The sequence below is a fragment of the Symphalangus syndactylus genome, chromosome 9 (genome assembly GCF_028878055.3).
Source record: "Symphalangus syndactylus isolate Jambi chromosome 9, NHGRI_mSymSyn1-v2.1_pri, whole genome shotgun sequence".
NCBI classification, from domain to species: Eukaryota; Metazoa; Chordata; class Mammalia; order Primates; family Hylobatidae; genus Symphalangus; species Symphalangus syndactylus.
Genome location: NC_072431.2, coordinates 54,565,020 through 54,591,075, shown reverse-complemented (window position 1 = coordinate 54,591,075; position 26,056 = coordinate 54,565,020). Strand labels below are relative to the sequence as shown.

Here is a 26,056-nt window from a genome sequence, read left to right as displayed (position 1 = left end):
ATCCAAATCCTTCTGGAGGACGGGGCCTGGGGAGGGACCTGTGCTCCAAAGCCCCAAAGCCTCTCTGATGGAAACTGCCCAGTGATGGGCACAGCCCTACGTGTCTTCATTTTTCCAGGAGCCCAGCGGTTCTTCCAGATTTGGGGGTGCCTCCTTAAAAGGGACCCCCAGAACACTGACACAGTCTGACCCCTGGAGTCAGGGGGTGGGGACAGGAGCTGATCCCTTGAACTTCCTCAAAAGGAGCAGAAAGCTGAAAATAACCAGAAAAGTGCCCCCCAGAACCTTAAGCAAAGGAGCTCGTCTGAACAAATTGGGGGTTTTTCTCCTTCGCCGGCAACGCGGCAGCCACAGCCCTCAGCCCTGCCTGCAGTGCCCACCTGAAGCAAACGGAGTGACTCTGTGAGCCACAGTCACGTTCTGCATTGCTGTAGGTTTCAGGACAGAATGGAGCAGCCTGGGCACTCCCACTAAGGTCAAGAAGGACATAAATGACGGAGCTGGCCAGTGGCCAGGACGCGGGGCCCATGGTGGGTTCTGGGGCAGTGGCCAGGCACCCTCTTGGGGGCCATTTGTCAGCACCAAGGAGGCTGCAGGGACATGGCTGCGAGTCTGTCAAGAAGAGGGCCCGCAAGCAGCCTGGGGCACGGTGCCATGGTCTGGGCTGGGGGATGGATGGTGGCCAATCCCAGCATGCATCTCTGCATCTCAGAAGGGGCCCAGGGAAGCCAGGGTAGGGTGGCTGAGGGTGGGGAGCTGTGCAGATCCTGGCTCTTCAGACAAGGACAGCAGGGGCCTCCCTCGGCCCTGCTCCTTCAGCCTCTGCCAGGAGCAACTGAGCCCTGTCCTGCCCCGTGCCACCAGCTGGGATGAGTTACCTTGCCCAGGGAGAGTCTTCTATTTGGGGAGGGGTGTTTTGTGAGCAAAGTGCCCTGAAGACAATAGGTCACTGTGCACACCATGAGGTATTTCTTTCATTTTAAGATGTCACTTAGTTACGGATTTCCAGGGGACAGGTGGCCAAATTAATGACCCTGGGCTGTGAAAGACTCCAATTTCTTTTTTTCTTTTCCTTTCTTTTTTTTGAGACAGAGTCTCACTCTGTCGCCCAGGCTGGAGTGTAGGGGCGTGATCTTGGCTCTCTGCAATCTCCGCTTCCTGGGTTCAAGCGATTCTCGTGCCTCAGCTTCCTGAGTAGCTGGGATTACAGGTGCACACCACCAAGCCTGGTTAATTTTTGTATTTTTTAAAGGAGACGGGGTTTTGCCATGTTGGCCAGGCTGGTCTCGAACTCCTGGCCTCAAATGATCCACCTGCCTTGGCCTCCCAAAGTGCTGGGATTACAGGCGTGAGCCACTGTACCCGGCCCCTAACACTCCAATTTCATAAACGCCACCACAGGGAAGGAATGGTCTTAGAATGAGTAGGTGGCTGCGTGCGGTGCCTCATGACTGTATTCCCAGCACTTTGGGCAGCTGAGGTGGGAGGATTGCTTGAGCCCAGGAGTTTAAGACCAGCCTGGGCAACGTATTGAGACCCTGTCTCTACAAAAAGGCATGGTAGTGTGCACCAGGAGTCCCAGCTACTTGGGAGACTGAGGTGGGAGGATCACCTGAGCCCAGGAAGTTGAGGCTGCAGTGAGCTGTAATCACACCACTGCACTCCAGCCTGGGTCACAGTGAGACCCGAACTCTAAAAGAAAAAAGAAAGAATGAGGCTGGGCATGGTGGCTCATGTCTGTAATCCCAGCACTTTGGGAGGCCGAGGCAGGCGGATCACCTAAGGTCAGGAGTTCTAGACCAGCCTGGCCAACATGGTGAAACCTCGTCTCTACTAAAAGTATAAAAATTACCCAGGCATGGTGGCACGTGCCTGTAATCCCAGATACTCAGGAGGCTGAGGCAGGAGAATCACTTCAACCCAGGAGGCGGAAGTTGCAGTGAGCTGAGATTGCACCACTGCACTCCAGCCTGGGTGACAGAGTGAGACTCCGTCACAAAAAAAAAAAAAAAAAAAGAAAAAGAAAAAGAAAGGAAGGAGTGAGGGAGGGAAGGAAGGAAGGGAGGGAAAAAAAAAAAAGAGAGAAATGACCATGTCTTGCCTGGGCAGAACCTTGTGGTTTACACTCACTGCTCTTGAACTTCACTCCCTGTACCTGCTGTTATCTCCGTGGGATGCAGGGAAGCCTGAGGTGCTGGACAGCTCTCTCCTCAGGCTCTCGCGGGAGCTGTCTCTGCTTGGCCGCCCTCCTTCCCTGGGGACATATCAGACTACACAGTGCCTGCTTCAGAGCAGAGAGCGTTTTGGCTGGTGCGGGGTGTGTGTGTGTGCGCGTCTGTGTGTGTGTGTGTGTTGGGAGAGCCTCTGTCTCAAAGCTGTCAGGAGCTCAGAGTCAAGCCGTCTGGGGGTGATGCCCCGGTCGCCCTCCCTAGGTCTGACTGGCTTTTTCTTTTTCTTCTTCTTTTTTTTTTGACATGCACTCTCACTGTGTCGCCCAGGCTGGAGTGCAGTGGCGCGATCTCGGCTCACTGCAACCTCTGCCTCGCAGGTTCAAGTAAGTGTTCCGCCTCACCCTCCTGAGTAGCTGGGATTACAGGCGCCCGCCACCATGCCCAGCTAATTTTTGTATTTTTAGTAGAGACGGGGTTTCATCATGTTGGCTAGGCTGGTCTCAAACTCCTGACCTCAGGTGATCCGCCTGTCTCAGCCTGCCAAAGTGCTGGGATTACAGACGTGAGCCACCACGCCCGGCCTGACCGGCTTTATCGATTCACCATTTTAAATGGTGATGAATCGGCTCTCCCTCAGGGGAATGGCATGATTGGGAAACAGGTCGTTGAGAGGGGAGGGGTGGCCAATAAGAAGGCAGGCTGTCAGGAGGCCGTGGGGCTACAGACAGGGGAGGGAGCTGCCGCTGGAATGGAGTGCCACTGTGCCAAGGTCACCCTCTCCCCAGAGGGAGAGGCGCCCTCCGAGACCCACACTCATCCACAGGCGGTAACGAGAACAGAGTGAAATTCCCATTGTCGGAGGAAGCCAGGTTTCTCCACGGCCGCCGTTTGCCATTTTTGCATTGGGAGTTCATTCAAACTAGCTCATTGGCGAAGCTCCCGGGTGCGACCGCCCAGCCCCCAAGGACACAGTCTGACCAGGGCACCCTCCCCCGCAGCTCGCCAACCCACCAGCCCCGCAGATGTCTGCACAGTTGAGAGACTTCCACCACCTAGTGGCCGTGAAGAAACCCATCCACCCTCTGCAGAGCTCGGTGTTGGGAGGAGACTCAGGCGGCTCCTGAGGTCCTGATGGTCTCTCTGTCTGTCTCTCGCAGTGTTAGGGTCCAGAGAGGCACAGGAAAGGCAGGGCGGGGACGGGGAGGGGTGCAGGGGAGCTCACCTGGCCCGGCCTGCCTCCCTTGTCTACCCAGCTTGCAGGGCCTCAGCAGCTCCAGGAGTCTGACAACAGCGCTCTGGGAAGGAAAATCTTACCAAGGAAGAGTTTGTAACTGTAGCATGCTTGTAAACTAGAATATTATTATTATTTTTTTTTTTTGGTAGAGTCTGCGGCAGGTCTCAAACTGTTGCCCAGGCTGGTCTCGAACTCCTGGCCTCAAGTGATCTTCCTGTCTCCGCCTCCTGAGTAGCTGGGCATATCAGCACACCTGCCTATTTTTTTTTTTTTTTTTTTTGATATGGAGTCTCGCTCTGTCGCCCAGGCTGGAGTGCAGTGGCGTGATCTTGGCTCACTGCAAGCTCTGCCTCCCCGGTTCACACCATTCTCCTGCCTCAGCCTCCCGAGTAGCTGGGACTACAGGCGCCCGCAGCCACGCCCGGCTAAGTTTTTGTATTTTTAGTAGAGGGGGGTTTTACCGTGTTAGCTAGGATGGTCTTGATCTCCTGACCTTGTGATTCTCCCTCCTCAGCCTCCAAAGTGCTGGGATTACAGGTGTGACCTACCACGCCCGGCCACGCCTGGTTAATTTTTTAATTTTTTGTAAAGACGGGGGTCTTGCTCTGTTGCCCAGGCTGTTCTTCAACTCCCAGCCTCAAGCAATCCTCTCACCTCGGGCTCTCAAAGTGCTGGGATTACAGGTGTGAGCCACTGTGCCGGCCCCTAGGATACTATTTTATATTTCTAAAGATATCTGCATTATTTATTTATTTTTTTTGAGACAGGGTCTCACTCTGTCGTCCAGGCTGGAGTGCGGTGGCGCCATCTCGGCTCACTGCAACCTCTGCCTCCCGAGTTCAAGCGATTCTCCTGCCTCAGCCTCCTGAGTAGCTGGGATTACAGGCACGCGCCACCATGCTCAGCCAATTTTTTGTATTTTTAGTAGAGACAGGAGTTTCACCATGTTGGCTAGGCTGGTCTCGAACTCCTGACCAGTTCCAGGCTGGTCTCAAACTCCTGATCCGCCTGCATCGGCCTCCCGAAGTGCTGGGATTCCAGGCGGGACCCACCTCGCCCGCCAGGTGCTTGGCTTTAAAGGTCACTTGTCCGCCCGCCCACGCCATTCCTCAGAGTCACTGCAGGACTGAATGAATGGCGAGGGCAGGCAGGCAGGAGGCTCCAGGGCTTCCTTCAGAGCCCGTTTCATTTTACTTAGGGCTTCTGCGAGTACCCTTGTGCTCTGGGATGCTGGTTTAAGCAGGAAATCCCACCCATTATTTCCAAAGCTGGGGGCGGAGTTTAGAAGGTTCTCGACTTAACATGCACAGTGCCTCCTCACACGGAGCTCCTTCATCCCTGCAGATCCGTGCCCTGCAGACACAGCTGTGTGTGCAAGGGAGCCAGTTCCCCAACCTTGCCGTTCCGCGGCCCTCGGTGGACTTTGGTCCGAACTCTCCCAGGTCCCCAGGCTCAGGCACAGGCTCAGCACTAAACGCACCAGGGAAGGTCAAGAGGAGGGCGCTGAGGGGACCTCCCCAAGGGAGAGGAAAGGCAGGGAGAAGTCTTCAGATTCCCTTGAGGAAAGGTGCTTCACTGTTGCAGGGAGCCGAAGCACATTTCTGTGCTGACCCACTAAAAAGTAATGTCACACAGGAAGAAAAAGCCACTTCTAAAAGCAGCAACAGGGCCGGGTGTGGTGGCTCACATCTGTAATCTCAACACTTTGGGAGGTTGAGTCGGGTGGATCACCTGAGGTCAGGAGTTTTTCTTTTTTTTTTGAGACAGAGTCTTGCTCTATCGCCCAGGCTGGAGTGCAGTGGCGTGATCTTGGCTCACTGCAAGCTACGTCTCGCAGGTTCAAGTGATTCTTCTGCCTCAGCCTCCCGAGTAGCTGGGACTACAGGTGCATGCCACCAAGCCAGGCTAATTTTTTTTTTTTTTTTTTTTTTAGTAGAGACAGGGTTTCACCATATTGGCCAGGCTGGTCTCAAACTCCTGACCTCAGGTGATCCACCCACCTCGGCCTCCCAAAGTGCTGGGATTACAGGCATGAGCCACTGCGCCCAGCCGAGGCCAGGAGTTTGAGAACAGACTTGGGAACATGGTGGAACCTCGTCTCTATAGAAACATGCAAAATTATCCAGACTTGGTGGTGCGCACCTGTAATCCCAGCTACTCCGGAGACTGAGGCAGGAGAACTGCTTGAACCTGAGAGGTGGAGGTTGCAGTGACCCGAGATCATGTCATTGCACTCCAGCCTGGGCGACAGAGGGAGACTCCATCTCAAAGAAAAAAACAAATTAAAATTAGAAGCAGAAGCAGTAACAGAAACAGAAATCAGCACATGGAATAGTGGTCTTGTGTGTGTCCAAGGGATGACACGATGCTCAGCGTCTGCTCAGACAGATGGTGGCTGAGAAGCCCCGATGGGACAGCTGCCAGCCTGGACAGTCGGCTGTGAAGACTCCACACCAACCAACGCGCCACAGGCCCCATGGAGATGGGCAGGATCGAAACACACAAGGCTTGGCCTTTGATGTAAAGGAACTCCCCAAACGAGAAGGAAGTGTGTGATGAAGCAATTCAGCTCAGAGAAGGATGTGCTTCTAAAAGAATCGCCACTTCAGCACTATGTTTAAACTCACATGCTAATCCAAACATGGTCCGGCAAGAATGCAGGTGAAACAGGTCCACCGTGTCCCGGCCCACGCACAAGCAGGCCAGCTGTTCCACCAACACAATCATTCAGCTGCTGCAACACCCAGAGGGGCTCCTCTGTGTAATGCCCTCCACCCTGGGAGAGTTGGGTTTCTTTTTTTTTTTTTTTTTTTTTTGAGACGGAGGCTCACTCTGTCACTCAGGCTGGAGTGCAGTGGCACGATCTCCGCTCACTGCAAGCTCCACCTCCCGGGTTCACACCATTCTCCTGCCTCAGCCTCCTGAATAGCTGGGACTACAGGCGCCAGCAACCACGCCCGGCTAATTTTTTGTATTTTTAGTAGAGATGGGGTTTCACCGTGTTAGCCAGGACGACCTCGATCTCCTGACCTTGTGATCCGCCTGGCTCGGCCTCCCAAAGTGCTGGGATTACAAAGTGAACCACCGCGCCTGGCCGAGTTGGGTTTCTTTAAAAGATTTTAGTCAGGCTTCTGGCATTTTGCTATAATATTCTAGGTGGAATTATAGGGCAATTTGGTACAAATTAGATGTTTAAGGCTGGGCTTGGTGGTTCATGCCTGTAATCCCAGCACTTCGGGAGGCCAAGGTGGGTGGATCACGAAGTCAGGAATTCGAGATCAGTCTGATCAACATGGTGAAACCCCATCTCTACTAAAAGTACAAAAATTGGCCGGGCGTGGTGGTGGCCACCTGTAATCCCAGCTACTCGGGAGGCTGAGGCAGGAGAATCACTTGAACTTGGGAGGCAGAGGTTGCAGTCAGCTGAGATCGTACCACTGCACTCCAGCCTGGGCGATGGAGTGAGACTGTCTCAAAAACAAAACAAACCAACCAAACAAAAACAAATGAGATGTTCAGCCTGTGAGTAGGCAATGAACAAAAAAACAAATACAAGTTTTAATTTTAAGAGAGGGGGTCTTGCTATGTGGTCCAGACTGGCCTCGCCTCAAATTGCTGGTCTCAAGTGATCCTCCTGCCTCAGCCTCCCAAGAAGCTAGGATTATAGGCGTGAGCCACCACGTCCAATTCTTTAATGTGTTATAAAATGCTGATAGCAATGGGCTTTCAGTTGGATTTGGTGGGGGAATGTAATCAATATGTTTACCTGAAGCCCAGGCAGGCGCACACACACACACACTCACACACACACTCACTCACACACACACTCTCACACACACACACACTCACACACACACACACACACTCACACACCCACACACCCACACACACACTCACACTCACTCACACACACACACTCACACACACACTCACACTCACACACAGTCACACACTCCCACACACACACTCACACACACACACTCACACACTCTCACACACACACACACACACACACACTCACACACACACACATGCACACACACACACGCACACACACTGGCAGCACCAACAACAGCTTCACCTAAAATGAAGTGTTAAGAGGAATCTATTTACATTACAACTAACTATAGAAAGAAATGATGTAGAGGTGAGGAATCAAGACAGTCTCTTCACATTCTGAACTTTAGAAATATTTCATTTTTCTTTTTTCTTTTTTTTTTTTTGGAGACAGAGCCGTGCTCTGTCGCTCAGGCTGGAGTGCAGTGGCATGATCTCCGTTCACTGCAAACTCCGCCTCCCGGATTCAGGCGATTCTCCTGCCTCAGCCTCCCGATTAGCTGGGATTACAGGCACGTGCCACCATGCCTGGCTAATTTTTGTATTTTTAGTAGAGACGGGGTTTCACCATGTTGGCCAGGCTGGTCTCGAACGCCTGACCTTGTGATCCAGCCGCCTTGGCCTCCCAAAGTGCTGGGATTACAGGCATGAGCCACTGTGCCCGGCCTCATTTTTCTAAATTAGAGACTTTCCTAGCCAGTTATCAGGGAAGGGTAAGAACTGGTCACATCTCAAAACCCTGAGATTGGTTTTGTTTTGTTTTTGTGCTTCAGAAAAACCCACAGATTGAAAAGTTACGACATAGGCGAAGGGTTATGACCTGGGTCAGAACTAAAAGATATGTCAGAAAAACCCTATCTGCTTGGCCAATGATTATCATGATATATTTTCAGTAAGAAGTAAGTCATAAAAAGAGAATTCTATGTAAAGCAGGGAGGAGGCCCAAACAGAAGACCCATGGCTTCCCTGCAAATTCTTTTTACATCTCCAACACCACAGAGCTGAAGCCGAATGGTTCCGCCTCTCTCTTAAGTACACTTGTAAAATAACGCATTTGGATTTCCCACTTGCTGGCCATGGTGTCACATGTCCGTTTTTCTTTTTTCTGTTTTTTTTTTTTTTTTTTTTTTTGAGACGGAGTCTCGCTCTGTCGGTGCAGTGGTGCAATCTCGGCTCACTGCAAGCTCCGTCTCCCGGGTTCACGCCATTCTCCTGCCTCAGCCTCTCCGAGTAGCTGGGACTACAGGCGCCCGCCACCACGCCCGGCTAATTTTTTGTATTTTTAGTAGAGACGGGGTTTCACCGTGGTCTCAGTCTCCTGACCTCGTGATCCACCCGCCTCGGCCTCCCGAAGTGCTGGGATTACAAGCGTGAGCCACCGCGCCCGGCCATTTTCTGTTTATTTTTTGGGACAGTCTCACTCTGTTGCCCAGGCTAGAGTACAGTGGCATGATCTCAGCTCATTGCAACCTTCACCTCCTGGTTTCAAGCAATTGTCCTGCCTCAGCCTCCAGAGTAGCTGGGATTACAGGCGCCCACCACCACGCCTGTTTAATTTTTGTATTTTTAGTAGAGACAGGTTTCGCTATGTTGGCCAGGCTGGCCTCGAACTCCTGACCTCAGGTGATCCACCCGCTTCTGCCTCCCAAAGTGTTGGGATTACAGGCATGAGCCACTTCACGTACATTTCAAACAAGCGACTCGGTCATTCCCTGAATGCAAAGGTCTGGTCTACAAAGATGTAGGGCAGGGGACACACGAAACAAGAAGCCTGGCCCATCCCCACCCTTTGCCAATGTGGTTATGAAAACCACAAGCAGCCGGGCGAGGTGGCTCATGGCTGTAATCCCAGCACTTTGGGAGGCCGAGGCAGGTGGATCACTTGAGGTCAGGAGTTCGAGACTAGCCTGGCCAACACGGTGAGACCCAGTCTCTACTAAAAATACAAAAATTAGCCGGATGTGGTGGTGCGTGCCTATAGTCCCAGCTACTTAGGAGGCTGAGGGAGAACTGCTTGAACCCAGGAGGTGCAAGTTGCAGTGAGCCGAGATCGTGCCACTGCACTCCAGCCTGGGCGACAGAGCGAGACTGCATCTCAAAAAAAAAAAAAAAAAAAAAAAAACCCAAAACGAAAAACTAAACCAAAAAAAAAAAAACAGACGAGCAACAGGGATGACTCAGGAATGTGTTTTCTGCCACCCCTCGTCCTGTTTCCTTGGCTGAGCTGAGGCCAAAGCACTCCTGGCCTTTTACACGTGGAGCCCGCTGCTGGTTGTGGAGGCAGGAAGACTCTCTCTCCTCTCCAAATGAAACCGCATGTGGGAAGAGTCACCCAATTCTCTCTGTGGCAGGGAACGGCAGCCATGGAGCTCCTGGGTCCCCTGACAGGGGCAGGGCCTGCTGCTCCAGGGCACTCACCACCTCCCAGACCAGCTCGCACCACCTGCCCGTTAAGCTTGGTGTTAAGAGAAAAGGCGGGGATGAAAGAGACCCACGTGTAACCTCCATGTGAATTACACATTTTTTTTTTTTTTGAGACGGAGTCTTGCTCTGTTGCCCAGGCTGCAGTGCAGTGGCACAATCTCGGCTCACGGCAACCTCCGCCTCCCAGGTTCAAGCGATTCTCCTGCTTCAGCCTCCCAAGTAGCTGGGATTACAGGTATGCACCACCACACCCAGCTAATTTTTGTATTTTTAGTAGAGACAGGGTTTTGCCATGTTGGCCAGGCTGGTCTCGAATTCCTGACCTCGAGTGATCTGCCCACCTTGGCCTCCCAAAGTACTGGGATTACGGGCGTGAGCCACCGTGCCCAGCCTCTGAATTACACTTCTTGCCTGTACTGTCACCTCCCTCCCACCTGGCTTATTCAAAAGTCAGAACTGAATAAAAATCGTGTTTAATTGCAGAAGACACATTTATGTTGTAGCATTTATTGGGTGCCCACCGCCGGCTGGGCACTAAGTTGGGCGTTTGCAGGACACGCAGTCACACACTACCTCACAACAGCCCTGTGAGGTAGGGATGAGTCCTGCGGAACGGTCCAGAAAACGCAGGCTCCCAGGCGCCCTACCCGCTCCCACAGCTAGGCGGGTGGTACGGTGGGGACTGAAGCAGTTCTGACTCCGGGTTCCATCCAGCTCTTGGTCCCATTGTTTTAGAGATTACAGAAGGTTTGGTCCCAGAGTCCACTGAGCCCATTCACAACGTTTACAGGTTTTGTTTCCTATCCCCCACCCTCATCGTCCTTTTTGAAGTTTGGAAAAATATAATTTAAAAATGAATATGAGTGTACAGTTTGGAGTTCGGCAAATTAGTCCATGTTCTGTTTGGTTCAGGGTCCCTCTCCACCTGGGTCTCTGGTGCAGCAGTAAGAGCAGTAAGAGTTCTAACGGGCAACTCAGCGGCCTCCCTCTGTCCCCGTCACTCCCGGGCATGTCTGAGGCCGCCAGTGAAGCTGGGACTCACGGGTTTGAGCAGAGGAAGAGGAGCTGGTGGCAGTGAAATGGGCAACGGGAAAGTGGAGGCGGGTAACCCTCCACAATCGCTGCTCAGCAAACATAGAAATCCTCTTCATTCTTCTCGACCAAGAATCTGCAGTCCTCCTCCCTCCTCTAGGGCACACAGCTTAGCCCTGACCCAGGCAAGCACAGGGCTTCCTGTGGGCTGCAGGGAAAGCACCCAGCCAGCCCTGCCAGGGCCACCTGAGGGGGAGTGTGGGCCGAGGGTCACAGGACATCCGAGGCCTCCTCTGTAACTGCCTCATCTTACAGTGCGGGAAGCCGAGGCTGAGCGAGGAAGAGAATTCCCAGCATCTTCCAGTACTACCAATCCCAAAGACGAGACCTGGCAAAGGAGATTTGAGTCTCCAAATCACCACGACAGGCAGGCACCAGAACAAACGATACTTTCACAGAACTGGAAATGCAGCTCACTCTTTGGTGGCAGGAAACCCTAGCTCAGGGTTCCATATCTCTTGTGCACACTTTTCCCCCCCACGAACACTCACTCTAGCCAAAAGTGCCTCCCAGGAGATGGAGTGCACGGTCAGGTTCTAGAGAGAGCCCTCTGGCCTTGCACCACAAGACGCAGGTGTGGGTCAAGGCTGCGTGCTGCCGCGGCCCTTCTCATCCCTGCTCAAGCACAGCCTGCTCTGGCCTCAGCGGTCCCCACTGTCTCAGCCTGTGTGACCGGGATCCCATTTCATCAAAGGTCCAGGACAGACATGCAGGTTTTGAAGGAAAAGTTCAATCAGCCCACTTGCACCTCTGCCTAATGCAGATGTTGTGTGTGCCGCACACCAGCGGCTGGGAGGAAGCCGGTATAGTTGAGTCGGACTCCAGCGTCCCCCGCATTTAGGAGTTTGCCAAAAAGCCAACCCAGGAACACTGGGGCATTTCACCGCAGCCGCTCAGCTGAGGGGACAACTCCCCTCCAGCTCTTCGCCCAGTGTGACCCTGACAATCATCTGCAAACAGGCGTCCCAGCCTCCCTCGGTTCAAAAACCCGAGCCTGCAAAGGCAGGGTAAATACAGTTTTTGCCTTTTCCCTTCTATCTGTAACTTACACCACTCCAAAGATTCTAAAACCATCTCTCCTGCCATTAACTCCACTTAAATGCCCTCAACACTTTGGCTGCTGGGTGTCTTGGTTTGGAATGCAGAGTCTGAGGTACTTGAGGTTCTTTTAATTCCGTAAATATGAAAAGGGAAGCGAGGCAAATACTGAAGCTTGCAACCACAATCTCTCATCGGTTTGCTGAGGAAATTTTCTAAGATGAAAATAGAAAGGCACATGTCGCCCTGTGAAGGACGTGGCCCATCCGCCTTCTCTCTGTCGCTGTCTCCCGCTATGACCTCTCACACAGTTAGGAAGCCCCTGCAGACAGCGGGGCCAGCGCAAGGACAGCTCGGACGGTCACCAGAATTGAATTCCGTGCTTTCCTGGGCATAGGAGTAGCTACAAACTTTCCTTAAAAAAAAAAAAAAAAATCACACAGTTTTTCAACAGGAAGAGTAAAGTAGAAGAACAGATCATTTAATTACACAAACAAAATCGCTTTCCTTTGCTCTAGGGAGTCCAGGCAACCTTTCAGGTTCATTTGCTGCCTGAAAGAAAGGTTTTTAGTATCAGAAAGAACCTCGCTCTCCTCCAATATCCACATGGAAAACAAGATCAGAAACAAAAGTCCACCATGGAAAAAATCCCAGAGTGATCCAATTTGGAAAGAATTTAATAAAATAAAACGGAGGGAAAATGGTCCAGGTGGGGCCCTAGGGAGAGAGGACTCTTGCCCCAGCCAAAGTCTGCCCAGCACACCTGGTAGGCAGCCCCTGGGCCTGTCACTGCAGAACTGGCCTCGACAACCAGACCCACTGTGCGCGCCGCCATGCCTTCCTTACACACTCAGCATTATGTACAGATATTAAAAAACCCAACGGCAGGTGGCTGGAAAGTGGCTTCTAGCTCCCCTATGCTGGCTTGGCACGTTCATGCATGCAAAGCGAGGAGGTTTTGCGGGCTTCACCAAACAGTTAATTTTGGCAAAAAGAGAAAACAAACAAACAAAATGCTAGAATTCATAAGCAGGATTTAAAAGCCACTGAAGTGAAAACGATGTATTTCCTCAGCGTTATGGAGTTAGACTACCACTACAATCTTTTTTTTTTTTTTAAATAAAGTCTCTGCCATCCTCTCCCCCGACTCAGGTCAAAGTTCATAGCAGCAGTGCACAAAGTCCTCTGTGAAGCCAGTGTTCTCTGCTCCGCGGGTCAGAGGTCACAGGTCAAATTCAGTCAGTCCGAAGAATCATGGGCGGGTGCTCGCTGTCCTCATCCAGGCGCAGGGCGCTGGCCTCGTCCTCCAGGCAGGCACCACCCACAGCACCCAGGTCGTCTGTGTAGGCTGCAAAGAGATGATGAAGTCACCCTTCAAAGGCTGGTGACACACCACAGACCCCATGACACAAACTGAGGACTGTGTTTTGGAAACACTGGTGTATATTTATAAACTGCAGGCTGTATTAAGATGTTCTGAATTCTGATTGCTTTCTAATGAAATCTTTGCAGCCTTAGGCAGCTCGAGATGAAGTCATTTGTTCTCTGACATTCATAAATGTCAAAATGATGCCTGCACAGTAAACAGGGGCTCCCTAATGGACGGGCCACAAACTCTCTCAAGCTGGTTAAGAGCTCAAAAATAACGCCAGGAAAAAAAATGACACTAGGAGACTCTCAGGGTGGGCTCATGAACCGGAAGCGCCGGTTCACGGATGGGAGTGGCAGCGAGCAGGCAAAGCCCCGCGTGGGTGCAAAACCACAGGCTCTCCCACTGGAGTGCGAGTTGGCTTTTTAAGAAGGTGGCTCACATAGCCAAGGCTGTGGCTGGAGGATCTCATGCATGGGTCCTAGTGCTGCCACTGGAGGGGAGCCCGTTGGCCTCATTCCCCTACAGCTTCTGCACTTCACAGGCTCAGCATGAAGGCAGTACTTGATGCAGATTTGCTGAAGGATGAAAAAGGTGGGAGGGAAAAGACCGAGGCGAAACCCTTGGCAGTACTTTTCAGGGTAGTATCTTGGCCAAGAGGTGGCCAGTCTGGGCGCAAGTCACGTGCCCCCAAAGTCAACTGAGCCAGGATGACATCTTCTTTAAAAACGGAGAAAATGGGCCTGGTACGGTGGCTCATGTCTGTAATCCCAGCACTGTGGAAGGCTGAGGCGAGAGAATCACTTGAGCCCAGGAGGAGTTTGAGACCACCCTGGGCAACATAGGGAAACCCCATCTCTCCTTTAAAAAAAAAAAAAAGGGAAATGAAACTGAACTCAGCCTTAAGAGGCCTTGGGAACACCCATTCACCAACCTCGCCTATGTCCTCAGAACCAGTCCCCATCTTTCCCAGTGAGGAGCCGGTGGGGTGGCTCTGGAGCCAGCAGGAGGCAGGAGCACTCAGGGCTGTGGGGCTAATTACCTTCCAGGTTTGCGTCACGCCCCTTACCAAGTCTCGTTGGGGATGAAGGCACATAAGTACCTTTTGCTGCAGCTGCGCCGTATGTCTGAGTGACTAAGGGGCAGTCATGAGAGGCAGCGTCCAAGATCTCATTGGTCGTTTCCAGACTGCCGTCCAGCCTGGAGGGGAGAAAGCGACACAGCTCAGCGTTTCCACACAGGGCGGCCTCGTGGGCAGCACACACTGGCTGCCCTGCGGCAACAGAGCCGACGAGCCACTCACCACACAAGACGCCAGGCATTCATCATGCCCGTGGCAACTTTAATCTCCTTGTGTATCTGCACGCATTTTTACATGAAGAGTTTTACATGGAAAGTCTAAAGAGGGAGTCTAAAGGCAATATTTCACTTTTACGATGGAAGAACTAACTAATAACGAGGATTCACTATTTACAAAAAAAGTCAGGCTAGCGCGGGTGCAGTGGCTCACGCCTATAATCCCAGCACTTTCGGAGGCTGAGGTGGGCGGATCACGAGGTCAGGAGACAGAGACCATCCTGGCTAACACAGTGAAACTCTGTCTCTACTAAAAATACAAAAAATTAGCAGGGCATGGTGGCATGCACCTGTTGTCCCAGCTACTCGGGAGGCTGAGGCAGGAGAATCGCTTGAACCTGGGAGGCAGAGATTGCAGTGAGCCGAGATCATGCCACTGCACTCCAGCGTGGGTGACAGAGTGAGACTCTATTTCACAAAAAAAAAAAAGGAAAAAAAAAAGCTAGGTGCAGCGGCTCACTCCTGTTAACCCCAACACTTGGGGAGGCCAAGGCAGGAGGCTCACTTGAGCCTAGGAGTTCCAGACCAGCCTGGACAACCTAGCAAGACCCTGCACAAAAAAATAATTAGCTAGATGTGCTGTGTGCCTGTAGTCCCAGCTACTAGGGAGGCTGAGGTGGAAGGATCCCTTGAACACGGGAGGTCAAGGCTGCAGTGAGCTGTGATTGCACCACTGCTCTCCAGGCTCGGCGAGGGTGAGACCCTGTCTCTAAAATAAAAAATTATATGTTGTTAGAACTTTTTGATCATTAAAAAACATGTAAGAAAGAATGAAATTGCATTACTTCCTGATGAACAAATGTTAACTCCCTGTTTTCCAAGAACAAACCTGTACCTCACAGTGAGACAAGAGGCTCTCAACCACGTGCACTGAATTGTGGAGGCCACCACGCTGTGCCCTTCCTTTCCAAATGCGAAACTCCACCCTGCGAAGGAGGGCCTGGCCTTCCAGCACCTCTCCCCCAGCTAAGAACAAATGCGGCTCCCGCCACCCCTTCGTCGCCTCTGTGCCCAGTCCCTGAGGGAGCCCTGACACCGCCAGCTGCAGCCTGGGGCTCCCTGTCCTGCGACGGCATCGATTTCACCTGGGAAAGCGAAGCTCCCGACCTGCGCGGCATGGGCCGCCATGCTGGAATCTGCCCCTCTATGTCACTGGTTTGCAAGGAAATAAACAAGCATTCGCCAGGTGCCCTGAAAGCCCCCCGCCAGCGCGGAGCAGCTCCGTGAAGCGGCCGGAGCAGACTCACCGGTGCTGCTTCATCAGGGCGCACTCGCCGCCCTCCTGGGGGTCCAGGTTGTACATGTACAGGTACCCGTCGGCGGCACCCACCAACAAGCGCGGGATCTTCTGAATTCTAGGGAGAATAAAGAGCAGCCAAATTCTAGACAACTGTCACAAAAACGGTCTTACTACATGGCAGCCTCACTTTTGGCAGGCGAGGGAAGAGACCCCAGCAAGATGAGCACAAGGGCAGCTGCAGGCATCTGGCACCCCACTGACCTCGGCTCACAGGGCCAAGGCCGCACTCGTGTGCTGAGCCCTGAAGCCCACGGGAGCCGAGAGCGGGATGAAACCAGTTTTGTGGCTTCTAGGATTATTATGGGTAGTCGTCGTCAGAGAAGTTTTCCAGGATGCTAGTCAGATAACAAAACTGGAAAATGATGTTTAAAGACGCGCGGAAGCCCAAAGCCCTGCCATCACTGGATGTAATGACAATCTTTCCTGCACACAGCATAGAACCTCCACAGGCCCCGTGTGTGTTCTGAAGCCAGACCCTGGAGCCAGACGGACGCCTGAGACTCGGCAAGTGCGGTTTCTGTGGCCCCAAAGGGTTAACTATGGCACACTCACGAGGTTTGACTTAACGTCTTTCATTAATACCGCAGACTGTCCACAAAAACAGAACCGGAACCCGTGTGGAAATGGACCCCCGCACAGAGCGGCAAGCCTAGCGCCTGCCAGGGGGCCTCCCATCCCCGACAACTCTCGATGGACTGTTGGCTCTAAGAAGCTGCTCCTGTTCAGGAGAAGCACGGAAAGGGTCACAAGCCACCAGGACTGGGCCCCTCGGCCTGAGGCACATGGGGTGGTGGACGGAGGCACTGGCTCTACTCACGTGGCTAGCGAGCAGATGTTTTTGTGGCCGCAGAATGGCAGGCGGACCGTGGCGAAGGCTCTGCCCTGGTTGAACATTTCTGTCACTTGGGAAGGCAGGTAGCTGGTGGAGGCCATGAGCACTTTACCGAAGTACCCGGTCCAGGTGGTGGGCTCCTCTGGGGGTCTGGAAGGAAAGGCCACCAGACACATGAAGCTGCACCCTCCCTGGGGGGACAGCCACCCACTACTCACACAGACGCACAGCTCTGGAGCTGACAGCAAAAGTCTCCATTCTTCACAGGAAAATTAAACAGGGTTGGTTATAAGCACTCAGGGCCCCAGGGGCATCACTGAGCTTCCTCTGGGAGGTGTCGGGGGAGGGGGCGTCACGGAGCTTCCTCTGAGAGGCGTCGGGGGAGGGGGTGCTCAGGCTTCAGGGAGGAGCTGCAGCCTTTGGCTGCGGACAAGACGTGGCAGGTGACCACACATCCCCTTTGCAAGGGTGTGAGGATGTCTAGGGCCTAACTGATGACCCCTGCTAGGTCTCTGTAACAGAAGTCTCCAAAAAACTTGAGTATAGACCCCAAAATGTTATTTTCCCGTATCCTGTTTGTGTTGCTATTCATCTTTTTTGGGGGGGAGGGCGGGGCATGTTCCATTTGTCTTTTTAAAAATTGTGATGAAATACACATAACAAAATTTATTATTTTTGACCACCTAAAGTATGTTATTGTAACACTGATCTGAGTGGGATGTTCTTTTTAAAATTTTTAAAGAGAGGCTGGGCACGGTGGCTCAGGCGCAGATCACTTGAGCCCAGGAATTCCAGACCAGCCTGGGCAACATAGCGAAATTCTGTCTCTACAAAATTTTAAAAATTATCCAGGCATGGTGCATGCCTATAGTCCCAGGTACTCAGGAGGCTGAGGCAGGAGGATCGCTTGAGCCCAGCGGCTAGAGGTTACAATGAACAATAACTGTACCACTGAACTGCAGCCTGGGCAACAGAGTAAGACCCTCTTAAAAGACCCGCCTCACGCTACGTATTCATTGCAATAATAAATTCTTGTGGAAGCTGTCCATGTCTCTGCTTACCCAGGGACAGATAAGAGACAAGCCATTCACCCTAGTGGGCTGCCTGATCACAAATGCTTTGGTCGTGAGGGGAACCTGAGGAGGGGCCATCTACACTGACTAAAGGATGCCCACCTGGGCCCTCCATGCCCTACGCGAGGCCTCTGTCTATCCTGCGTGCTGCCCGCGGGAGAAGCTCATCTGCTGGGGCCCATCCTCCTCACTGCCACGCCTGGATGCGGAGGTGCTCGCTCCATGGCCAGCTCCAGGGTCTTCACTGGCTAATGATGTCAGAGGGTGGGCGGATCCGTGCTTACCTCTCATCCCAGCAGCAAGAGGGGACAAAGGGCTTTGCATAATTTTTAAAGAAACGTATATTTGCAACTCACTTTTCTTTCACAGTCTCAAGTTTGAAGATGTGCACGGTTTCAGTGTTGCTGGAGGCGGAGAGGAACATGCCGTCCATGCTGAAGGCCAGGGAGCAGATGCTCACGCACCTGGGGAGATGTGCAGGTTGGGGCGGGCCACCGGAGCCAGCAGCTGCCCCAGGGGTTCAACTCAAGTGGCGGAGAAGAGCTCCTGTCACGGGCACACTTGGGCCTGCTGGTTAAATTTTATTCCCCTCCAGCCACCTTCTCAAACATTTTCCTTGAGAGAGGAAAATGTTCCAAAGGAAATACTAAGAACAATTCGTTAACACAGCTGCAACCTTCCAGATGACAAAAGGAATAGGATTTCACTAAACCACTTTTAGCTGAATTAGGATGGATTTATAGTCCTAAGGTGAGTAAAAGAAAACTCAGTAATTTAAGTTACAGCCATTCTTTCCACACCAGAGGGTAAATCGGCAACCTCAGTAAAGTTTAAGAACAGAGCAAAGGGCCGGGCACGGTGGCTCAAGCTTGTAATCCCAGCACTTTGGGAGGCCGAGGCGGGCCGATCACGAGGTCAAGATACCGAGACCATCCTGGCCAACATGGTGAAACCCCCCGTCTCTAATAAAATTACAAAAATTAGCTGGCTGTGGTGGCGGGTGCCTGTAGTCCCAGCTACTCGGGAGGCTGAGGCAGGAGAATCGCTTGAACCTGGGAGGCAGAGGTTGCAATAAGCCGAGATCGCACCACTGCACTCCAGCCTGGGCGACAGAATGAGACTCTGTCTCAATTATTTTAAAAAAAAAAAAAAAAAAAAAGAGCAAAACTTTCAACAGGCAAAGTGGCTCAAGTGTGTCTTAAAAATCAATCGGCATCCCAAAGCCACTAAATTCATGTGAATTTCTTCATAACCCTAGAAATACAAGACACTTTTAGCCCTGTCCATAATAGCAAGGGGTTTTCCTGGAGTCAGTGTTGACCGTGTGTATGAATTAGGTATGGGTTATGAATTAGGAATGTTCTCGCCTTAATGCAGCATCCAGCGATGGGGGTGGGGTCAGGGAGGTGCAAATGAAACCGCCTTTGCAAAATTATGACTGAGACGGTGAACGAGATCTAACTTCACTGACTCCATCTTGCTTCTCACCTCCAAGCTGTCCTTGTTCATACCTCGGCATAGGCTGAATTAACTTTGGGAGAAAGTTTGCTTATATTTTGCAGACCCTGCACTTGATGGATCCGCTGGCCCCACACAGATCAATGAACTGGCTCATCTGATCTTGTGGCCCCCAGCCAGGAACTGACTGAGCGCAAGAAGACAGCTCTGACTCCCTAAGATTTCATCTCTGACCAATCAGCCCTCCTGGCTCGCTGGCTTCTCCCCACCCAAGTTATCCTTAAAAACTCTGCTCCCTGAATGCTCAGAGAGACTGATTTGAGTAGTAATAAAACTCCAGCCTCCCGCACGGCCGGCTCTGCATGAATTACTTTCTTTACTGCAACTCCCGTCTTGACGAATCGGCTCTGTCTAGGCAGCGGGCAAGGTGAATCCCTTGGGCGGTCACCCAAATATTCCATTTGCTACAGGAAAAGGAATGTGAGAAAAATACACGTGGAAGGCACTAGAGATGCATGGAGGAAGGGATTTAACCGAAGGATCAAAAAAAAGCCTCCTCGAGGGCAACACTCAACTTGGACTCCCAGGGTTACAGAAGCCGGCCAGGCCACCAGATCCGCCAGCCCACGCAAGACCCTGGTGGATAAAAGAGATCGGCTCTTCTGAGGATCCGAAAGTGTGGTACTGCTGGAGCCAGGGCAGGGACAGTGAAACAGAATCAGGCTGGGCGGAAGGGCTGGTGCCGGGAGGCCTGCTGAACCAAGGCACGGGGCCTGGGGCTAATCCTGCAGGACAGAGGTGTGGTGGGAGATGTCAGGTGGGGTGTGATTGGATTATATTTACATTTTTCAAACAGCCTGGGTGAGAGTCTGAAGAACGGCCTGACAGGAATCCAGGGCAACAGCAGAAACCAGGCAAAGCCTGGATCAGGTGGTGTGGCGGGAGGGGCACAGGGCGGGCCCACAGCTGGGAGATCCCTGGAGGCACCATTCAGGTGGAAGGATGCAGGGCTGAGTCCCTCTGGCTTAGGTGCCAGGATGCTGGCGGGGTGGCAAGTGGCGCTATTTACCAAGATGGGGAGTGTGAGGGACAAGGGGCCAGGGGCAAACTGGCCTGGGTGGCTTGAGGTGCCCAGTGCCCAGCAGGCAGAAGGAATACGGGCACCTCAAGAAGGAAGCCGGGCTACACGTCTAGCCCCGGGATCAGCACACACACAGGCTGTGGGGGTGATGAAGGGGGTTGGGTGAGGAGTGGCTCCAGGGCAGAAACAGGCACAAGAGGGGAACTGAGCAGAAGCAGCAACACAGGAAAAATCCAGAAAGGTGTGGTGTCAGGAAGACCAAAGGACACGAGGAGGCAGGAGCTGGAGGAGCTGTGACGTTTGGGGATACTGAGGTGCACCTGCTGCACCTGTGGGGATCCCATGAGGAAGGGGGACCAGATGGCGGGAGAGTCCCCGAAAGACAGCCCCTCCTCTTTCAACGGCCACCCTCAGGGAGGGAGGTACTGATCCGAGACGAGGAGCCAGAGACCTGAGGTCGGGTCCTGCCAACCACGGCCATGCGATTCCAAGTGGTCCCTAGAGCTCAGATCTGAGGCACTGGCTCCAGAGCCCGAGGCCTCCCCTGCTCTACTGTCCGACGAGGGAGGGACAGTCCTGCCTCCAAAGCAGGCGCCACAGGAGGCACCTAAGCACAGATGAGAGAAGCTTTGCAGCCTGGAGGGAGGAAGACAAGGGAACTCCAGGCTGCGGCTTCTGGGTTAAAAGAAGGGGCCAACGCCATTTGCTGAGGGTGAAAATGGAGCTGGAGAGCTGGAACAGGTTCTTAGAGCGTGGCCTTTAAAGGGGAGGGTGTGCTACCCATGAGGGTGCCGCACCACACCGTCCCTTAGAGCAGGCTGGGAGCTGCCGGGCACTGGAGGACCCACCTGGTTACTCTCACGCTAGCTGGTGGGATCGCAAACAAAAACCCAGTTTGCTTTTCTGAAAGTGCTCTTGAATTCCCATGACAAGACCGACTCCCAGATCTTACCCGGTGACCCAGCCGGGCTAGAAATGCTCATGTGGAATTCTCCTGGGGGTTCTACTTGTTTGTTTGTAGATAACATAAAACTGAAATCCAAATACAACCTCCAGAATCCATTCTGGACATTCATATACTTTACCTCTTCACTCCTCTCCGAAACTCAAAGAGTTTTTGTCCTTCTGGAATGGAAAATACCCTAATCACGGTCCCCTGTGGAAGGAAAAGAGAAGAGAAGAATTTGAGCTGAGTTAAAACAGGAATATCCGATCTTTCACAGCAGACTGCAAATGCGCCACACAGCTATCTCCAGGACAGCTCTGCCCTGGGCCACCGAGGAGTTTGGGGTCCCCCAGGGCCCCTTTGAGTATCACTTCCACACTTTTTGCCACGAGCATAGAAAAACACTCCCCTGTTCTATTGTTGACTTAATGTTCAATCTTTTCTTTAAACCTATTTTAATTGACTACTTACTCTCGACACTAACAGTCTTGAGGGCAAAAGTGGCATATCATTCTATTGTTCCGAGTCATCTGAAATTTAAACTATTAAAAATAAAAGCCTGGGCCGGGCGTGGTGGCTCACGCCTGTAATCCCAGCACTTTGGGAGGCCGAGGCGGGCACATCACCAGAGGTCAGGAGTTTGAGACCAGCCTGACCAACATGGAGAAACTTTGTCTCTACTAAAAATACAAAATTAGCTGGGTGTGGTGCTGCATGCCTGTAATCCCAATTACTCGGGAGGCTGAGGCAGGAGAATCGCTTGAACCCTGGAGGTGGACGCTGCAGCGAGCCGAGGTTGCACCATTGCACTTCAGCTCTGAAGCAAGACTCCGTCTCGGAAAAAAATAAATAAATAAAAGCCTGGATTTGTGTGTGGCACACGGGCAAGACCTTGTGGTCTGACGAGGCTTCAGACCCCACCAAGGTCTTTTCTGCTACTTTAAATTCAGTTACCGACCAAGAGAGCTGATTAGCTGGAAATCTCAACTACCTTATAAGGAGTCAATCCCAACTCACGAAATGGTAAGATGCACATGAAGAAAATCTTACTAAGACAAAGAACTAGGAATGCAAGGGAGCTCGGCACGTGCCTGCTTTAATGGGAAGTGTCTTGAAGACGACAACTTCCCCCAGTAAGTTAATATCAGATCTGCAGATGATGAGACAGACATGAACATCTGGGAGAATAAATAGAGAAGCGCCAAGAAAATAATGAGCAGGACTTTGAATGCTTGAATATTAAAAGAATACTATCAAGTGATATAATGGTATTAAATTAGCACAAAAAGAAATAGACTGATGGAAAGAAAGGCCTTAAAATGGATAGCATTCCAAATTTGCAGGGCAGGAAGAATTATTCAACATTCACCCTCCTACTATACAAATTTTAGGAGGTTCAAACTGTTAAATATAAAAACTGTTAAGAATATCTAGGCTGATGGAAGGTCAAGGTGGGCAGATCTCCTGAGGTCAGGAGTTCGAGACCACCCTGGGCAACATGGTAAAACCCCATCTTTACTAAAATACAAAAAAATTAGCTGGGTGTGGGCCGGGCGCGGTGGCTCACGCCTATAATCCCAACACTTTGGGAGGCCGAGGTGAGCGGTCAACTGAGGTGAGGAGTTCCAGACCAGCCTGGCCAACATGGTGATACCCTGTCTCTACTAAAAATACAAAATTTGCCAGGCATGGTGGTGCATGCCTGTAATCCCAGCTACTCAGGAGGCTGAGGCAGGAGAATCGCTTGAACCCAGGAGGCGGAGGTTGCAGTGAGCCGAGATCGCGCCAGTGCACTTGAGCCTGGGCGACACAGCAAGACTCTGTCTCGAAAAAAAAAAAAATTAGCTGGGTGTGGTGGCACGCACCTGTAGTCCCAGCTACTTGGGAGACTGAGGCACAAGAATCGCTTGAGCCCGAGGTGGAGGTTGCAGTGAGCTGAGATCACGCCATTGCACTCCAGCTTGGGCTACAGACGGACTCTGTCTCAAAAAAAAAAAAGAAAGAGAGAGAAAGAGAGAAAGAAAGAAAGAAAGAAAAAGAAAGAAAGAAAGACAAGACTATCTAGGCCGAATGCAGTAACTCATGCCTGTAATCCCAGCACTTGGGGAGGCCAAGACAGGAGAAACACTAGAGCCCAGGAGTTCAAGACCAGCATGGGCAACATAGCGAGACCCTATCTCTACAAAAACAAAAAAATCAGCTAAGCCTGATGGTTTGCTCCTGTTGTCCCAGGAGTGGAGGCTGCAGTGAGCCATGATCATGCCACTGCACTATCTCTGTGATTATAAATAGTAAAAAGTGGCTGGGCGTGGTGGCTCACTCCTGTAATCCCAGCACTTTGGGAGGCCAAGGTGGGTGGATCACGAGGTCAGGAGTTCATGACCAGCCTGGTCAACGTGATTAAACCCTATCTACTCAAAATACAAAAATTAGCTAGGTGTGGTGGTGCGCACTTGTAATCTCAGCTACTCAGGAGGCTGAGGCAGGAGAACTGCTTGAACCCGGGAGGCGGAGGTTGTGGTGAGCTGAGATCACACCACACTGCACTCCAGCCTGGGGGACAGAACAAGACTTCATTTCAAAAAAAAAAAAAAAAAAAAAAAAAAAAAAAAAAAAAAAAAAGTAAAAAGCAGCAGATGACCTAAAGTGTAGAACACCAAGGAATTGTTTACATAAATTATGGTAAACTCATACAATGGGATAGTATACAGCTATTAGAAATCAGGATATAGGCCAGGCACGGTGGCTCACTCCTGTAATTCTAGCACTTTGGGAGGCTGAGGTAAGTAGATCACTTCGGCTCAGGAGTTTGAAACCAGCCTGGCCAACACGGTGAAACCCCATCTCCACAAAAATTACAAAAATTAGCCGGGCGTGGTGGCAGGTGCCTGTAGTCCCAGCTACTTGGGAGGCTGAGGTAGGAAGATCACTTCAGCCTGGGAGGTAGAGGTTGCACAGAGCAGAGATTGTACCACTGTACTCCAGCCTGGGCAACAGAGCAAGCAAGACTCTGTCTCAAAAAAAAAAAAACTGGTACTTGAGACCAGTTGGTTCTCTCTGGATGGAGGGACACAAACTGAGTTTGTAACATTGAGAATTAGAGAATGAACTATTTTCTGCATCCATATACAAAAATAACCACAGCAAAGGTTTTGTCCTCTGCAGCCTAAACTTTTAGATGGAGACATAATTTTTTTGGTGCACATCTACCGTGCAATACTAATTAATTAAGAGTTGTTTTGTTGCCACATGACTGCAAGATTCCTGAAAGCAGGATTAAGTCACAGGCCTCAGTGGGGCCTCAGCACCTGGGACAGAGCAGGGCTGGGAAGGCCTTGCTGCTCTCACTCCACAGATAAGAGGATTCCATGTAAAAGCAATCAAGTTTCCTCTTTATAATCCAGAAAAAAAAATTCTATTTTTATGGGCCTTAAAATTCCATCAAGTACTTCTGGGCCTTTATAAGAGCTACTAAAAAAACACAACAGTGAGACTTGATTAGTCAAAGGGTAACAGAATTTCAGGGCCATTTCAAAGGGAAAAGAAAAGGACAAGGTGATATTGGGATAGTCTAGCATAATCAGAATCAAAGTCAGGCCCCTCTGTTGCTGCCCAGCTGGGAAGCCCCGGGCACACCGCTTAACCTGTCTGAGCCCTTGCTATGAAACAGAGAAATGTTTACCTTGCTGAGGGGAAACAAACGAGGTAATGAAGATAAAAGATCCAGGATAGGCCGGGCGCGGTGGCTCACGCCTGTAATCCCAGCACTTTGGGAGGCCGAGGCGGGTGGATCACGAGGTCAGGAGATCGAGACTCATCCTGGCTAACACCGTGAAACCCCGTCTCTACTAAAAATACAAAAAATTAGCCGGGTGTGGTGGCGGGCGCCTGTAGTCCCAGCTACTCGGGAGGCTGAGGCAGGAGAATGGCGTGAACCTGGGAGGCGGAGCTTGCAGTGAGCCGAGATCGTGCCACTGCACTCCAGCCTGGGTGACAGAGCAAGACTCCGTCTCAAAAAACAAACAAACAAACAAACAAAAAAACAAAAAACATATCCAGGATAATTCATGACACAGAAGTGACCCATAAGCAGTGACATCATTATTACAGAACTCAGGTGTGAGACTGAAGAACAAAGGCCCAGGCAGGAAAGCTAAGGAAGTGAGCCGACGTTTTATTGTATCTTCTCTGGTCGATAGTTTGAGGGGAGAGACGGCTTGAAAGGGGAGGTTATTTTAGGATTTCAATGAGAAGCAAAATCATATCCAAATCAAAGTAAAGGTCATCGGTGGGCAATGAAGAGCGGACTGGCATCCAGAGGAGACAACGGAGGTGGGAGGGCAGACGCGACCTCAAGACAGAAGAAGAGAGGATGGAACTTTCAAGAAAAGAGGAACTGAAACGAAGAGAGGCACAGTCCAAGTGAGGAAGAGAACGAGGAGCCTTCAGTCTCCTGGGGGCCAGGGAGCCTCGCCACGCGGTCACAGGTACACGGGGACATTTAGAGGCCATCTCCTTTAAAGCCAGACATTCTTCTTACTGGAATCTCTTGAATTCATAGTTAGAAATACATATAAAAGATTGATACATGACTTAAATACACTACTACCTACGGCAGCAACGTATTAGAAACATAAAGTCCCAAAAGGGTGATGTTGACATAAATCACAACTAAATACTGCACGGCCATTACAAGTGTTTTTGAACTTAGACAAATGTCATGCAGAGTGAAAAAGGATAAATTATACCCATAGTAGGATCCCAATTTTGTTAACTAAAGAGAAAATGAAAGGAAATGCACTGAAATGTGTTCAGACTGGCTGGACAGAATTCTGGCCTTGCTTT

General features: G+C 51.4%; 1 protein-coding gene across 9 annotated transcripts in view; it reads right to left on the bottom strand.

The window, feature by feature from the left end:
* Window positions 1–12,256: 12,256 nt before the first annotated feature.
* The window catches only part of WIPI2 (WD repeat domain, phosphoinositide interacting 2), a 42,413-nt gene continuing 28,613 nt past the window's right edge, over window positions 12,257–26,056 (bottom strand). For 2 of the 9 annotated variants that reach the window (XM_055292219.2, XM_055292221.2), the window contains 7 exons: window positions 22,303–22,389; window positions 21,351–21,421; window positions 18,083–18,190; window positions 16,639–16,803; window positions 15,769–15,876; window positions 14,235–14,365; window positions 12,257–13,144 (listed from right to left, as the gene is read on the bottom strand). In XM_055292219.2, the coding sequence (XP_055148194.1) occupies window positions 13,032–13,144; window positions 14,235–14,365; window positions 15,769–15,876; window positions 16,639–16,803; window positions 18,083–18,190; window positions 21,351–21,421; window positions 22,303–22,389 (783 nt within the window). In that variant the 3' untranslated portion in view covers window positions 12,257–13,031. Of the gene's footprint in view, window positions 13,145–14,207; window positions 14,366–15,768; window positions 15,877–16,638; window positions 16,804–18,082; window positions 18,191–21,350; window positions 21,422–22,302; window positions 22,390–26,056 lie in introns of all 9 variants that reach the window. The other 7 variants (XM_055292225.2, XM_055292223.2, XM_055292222.2 and 4 more) reach the window with 4 other exon arrangements.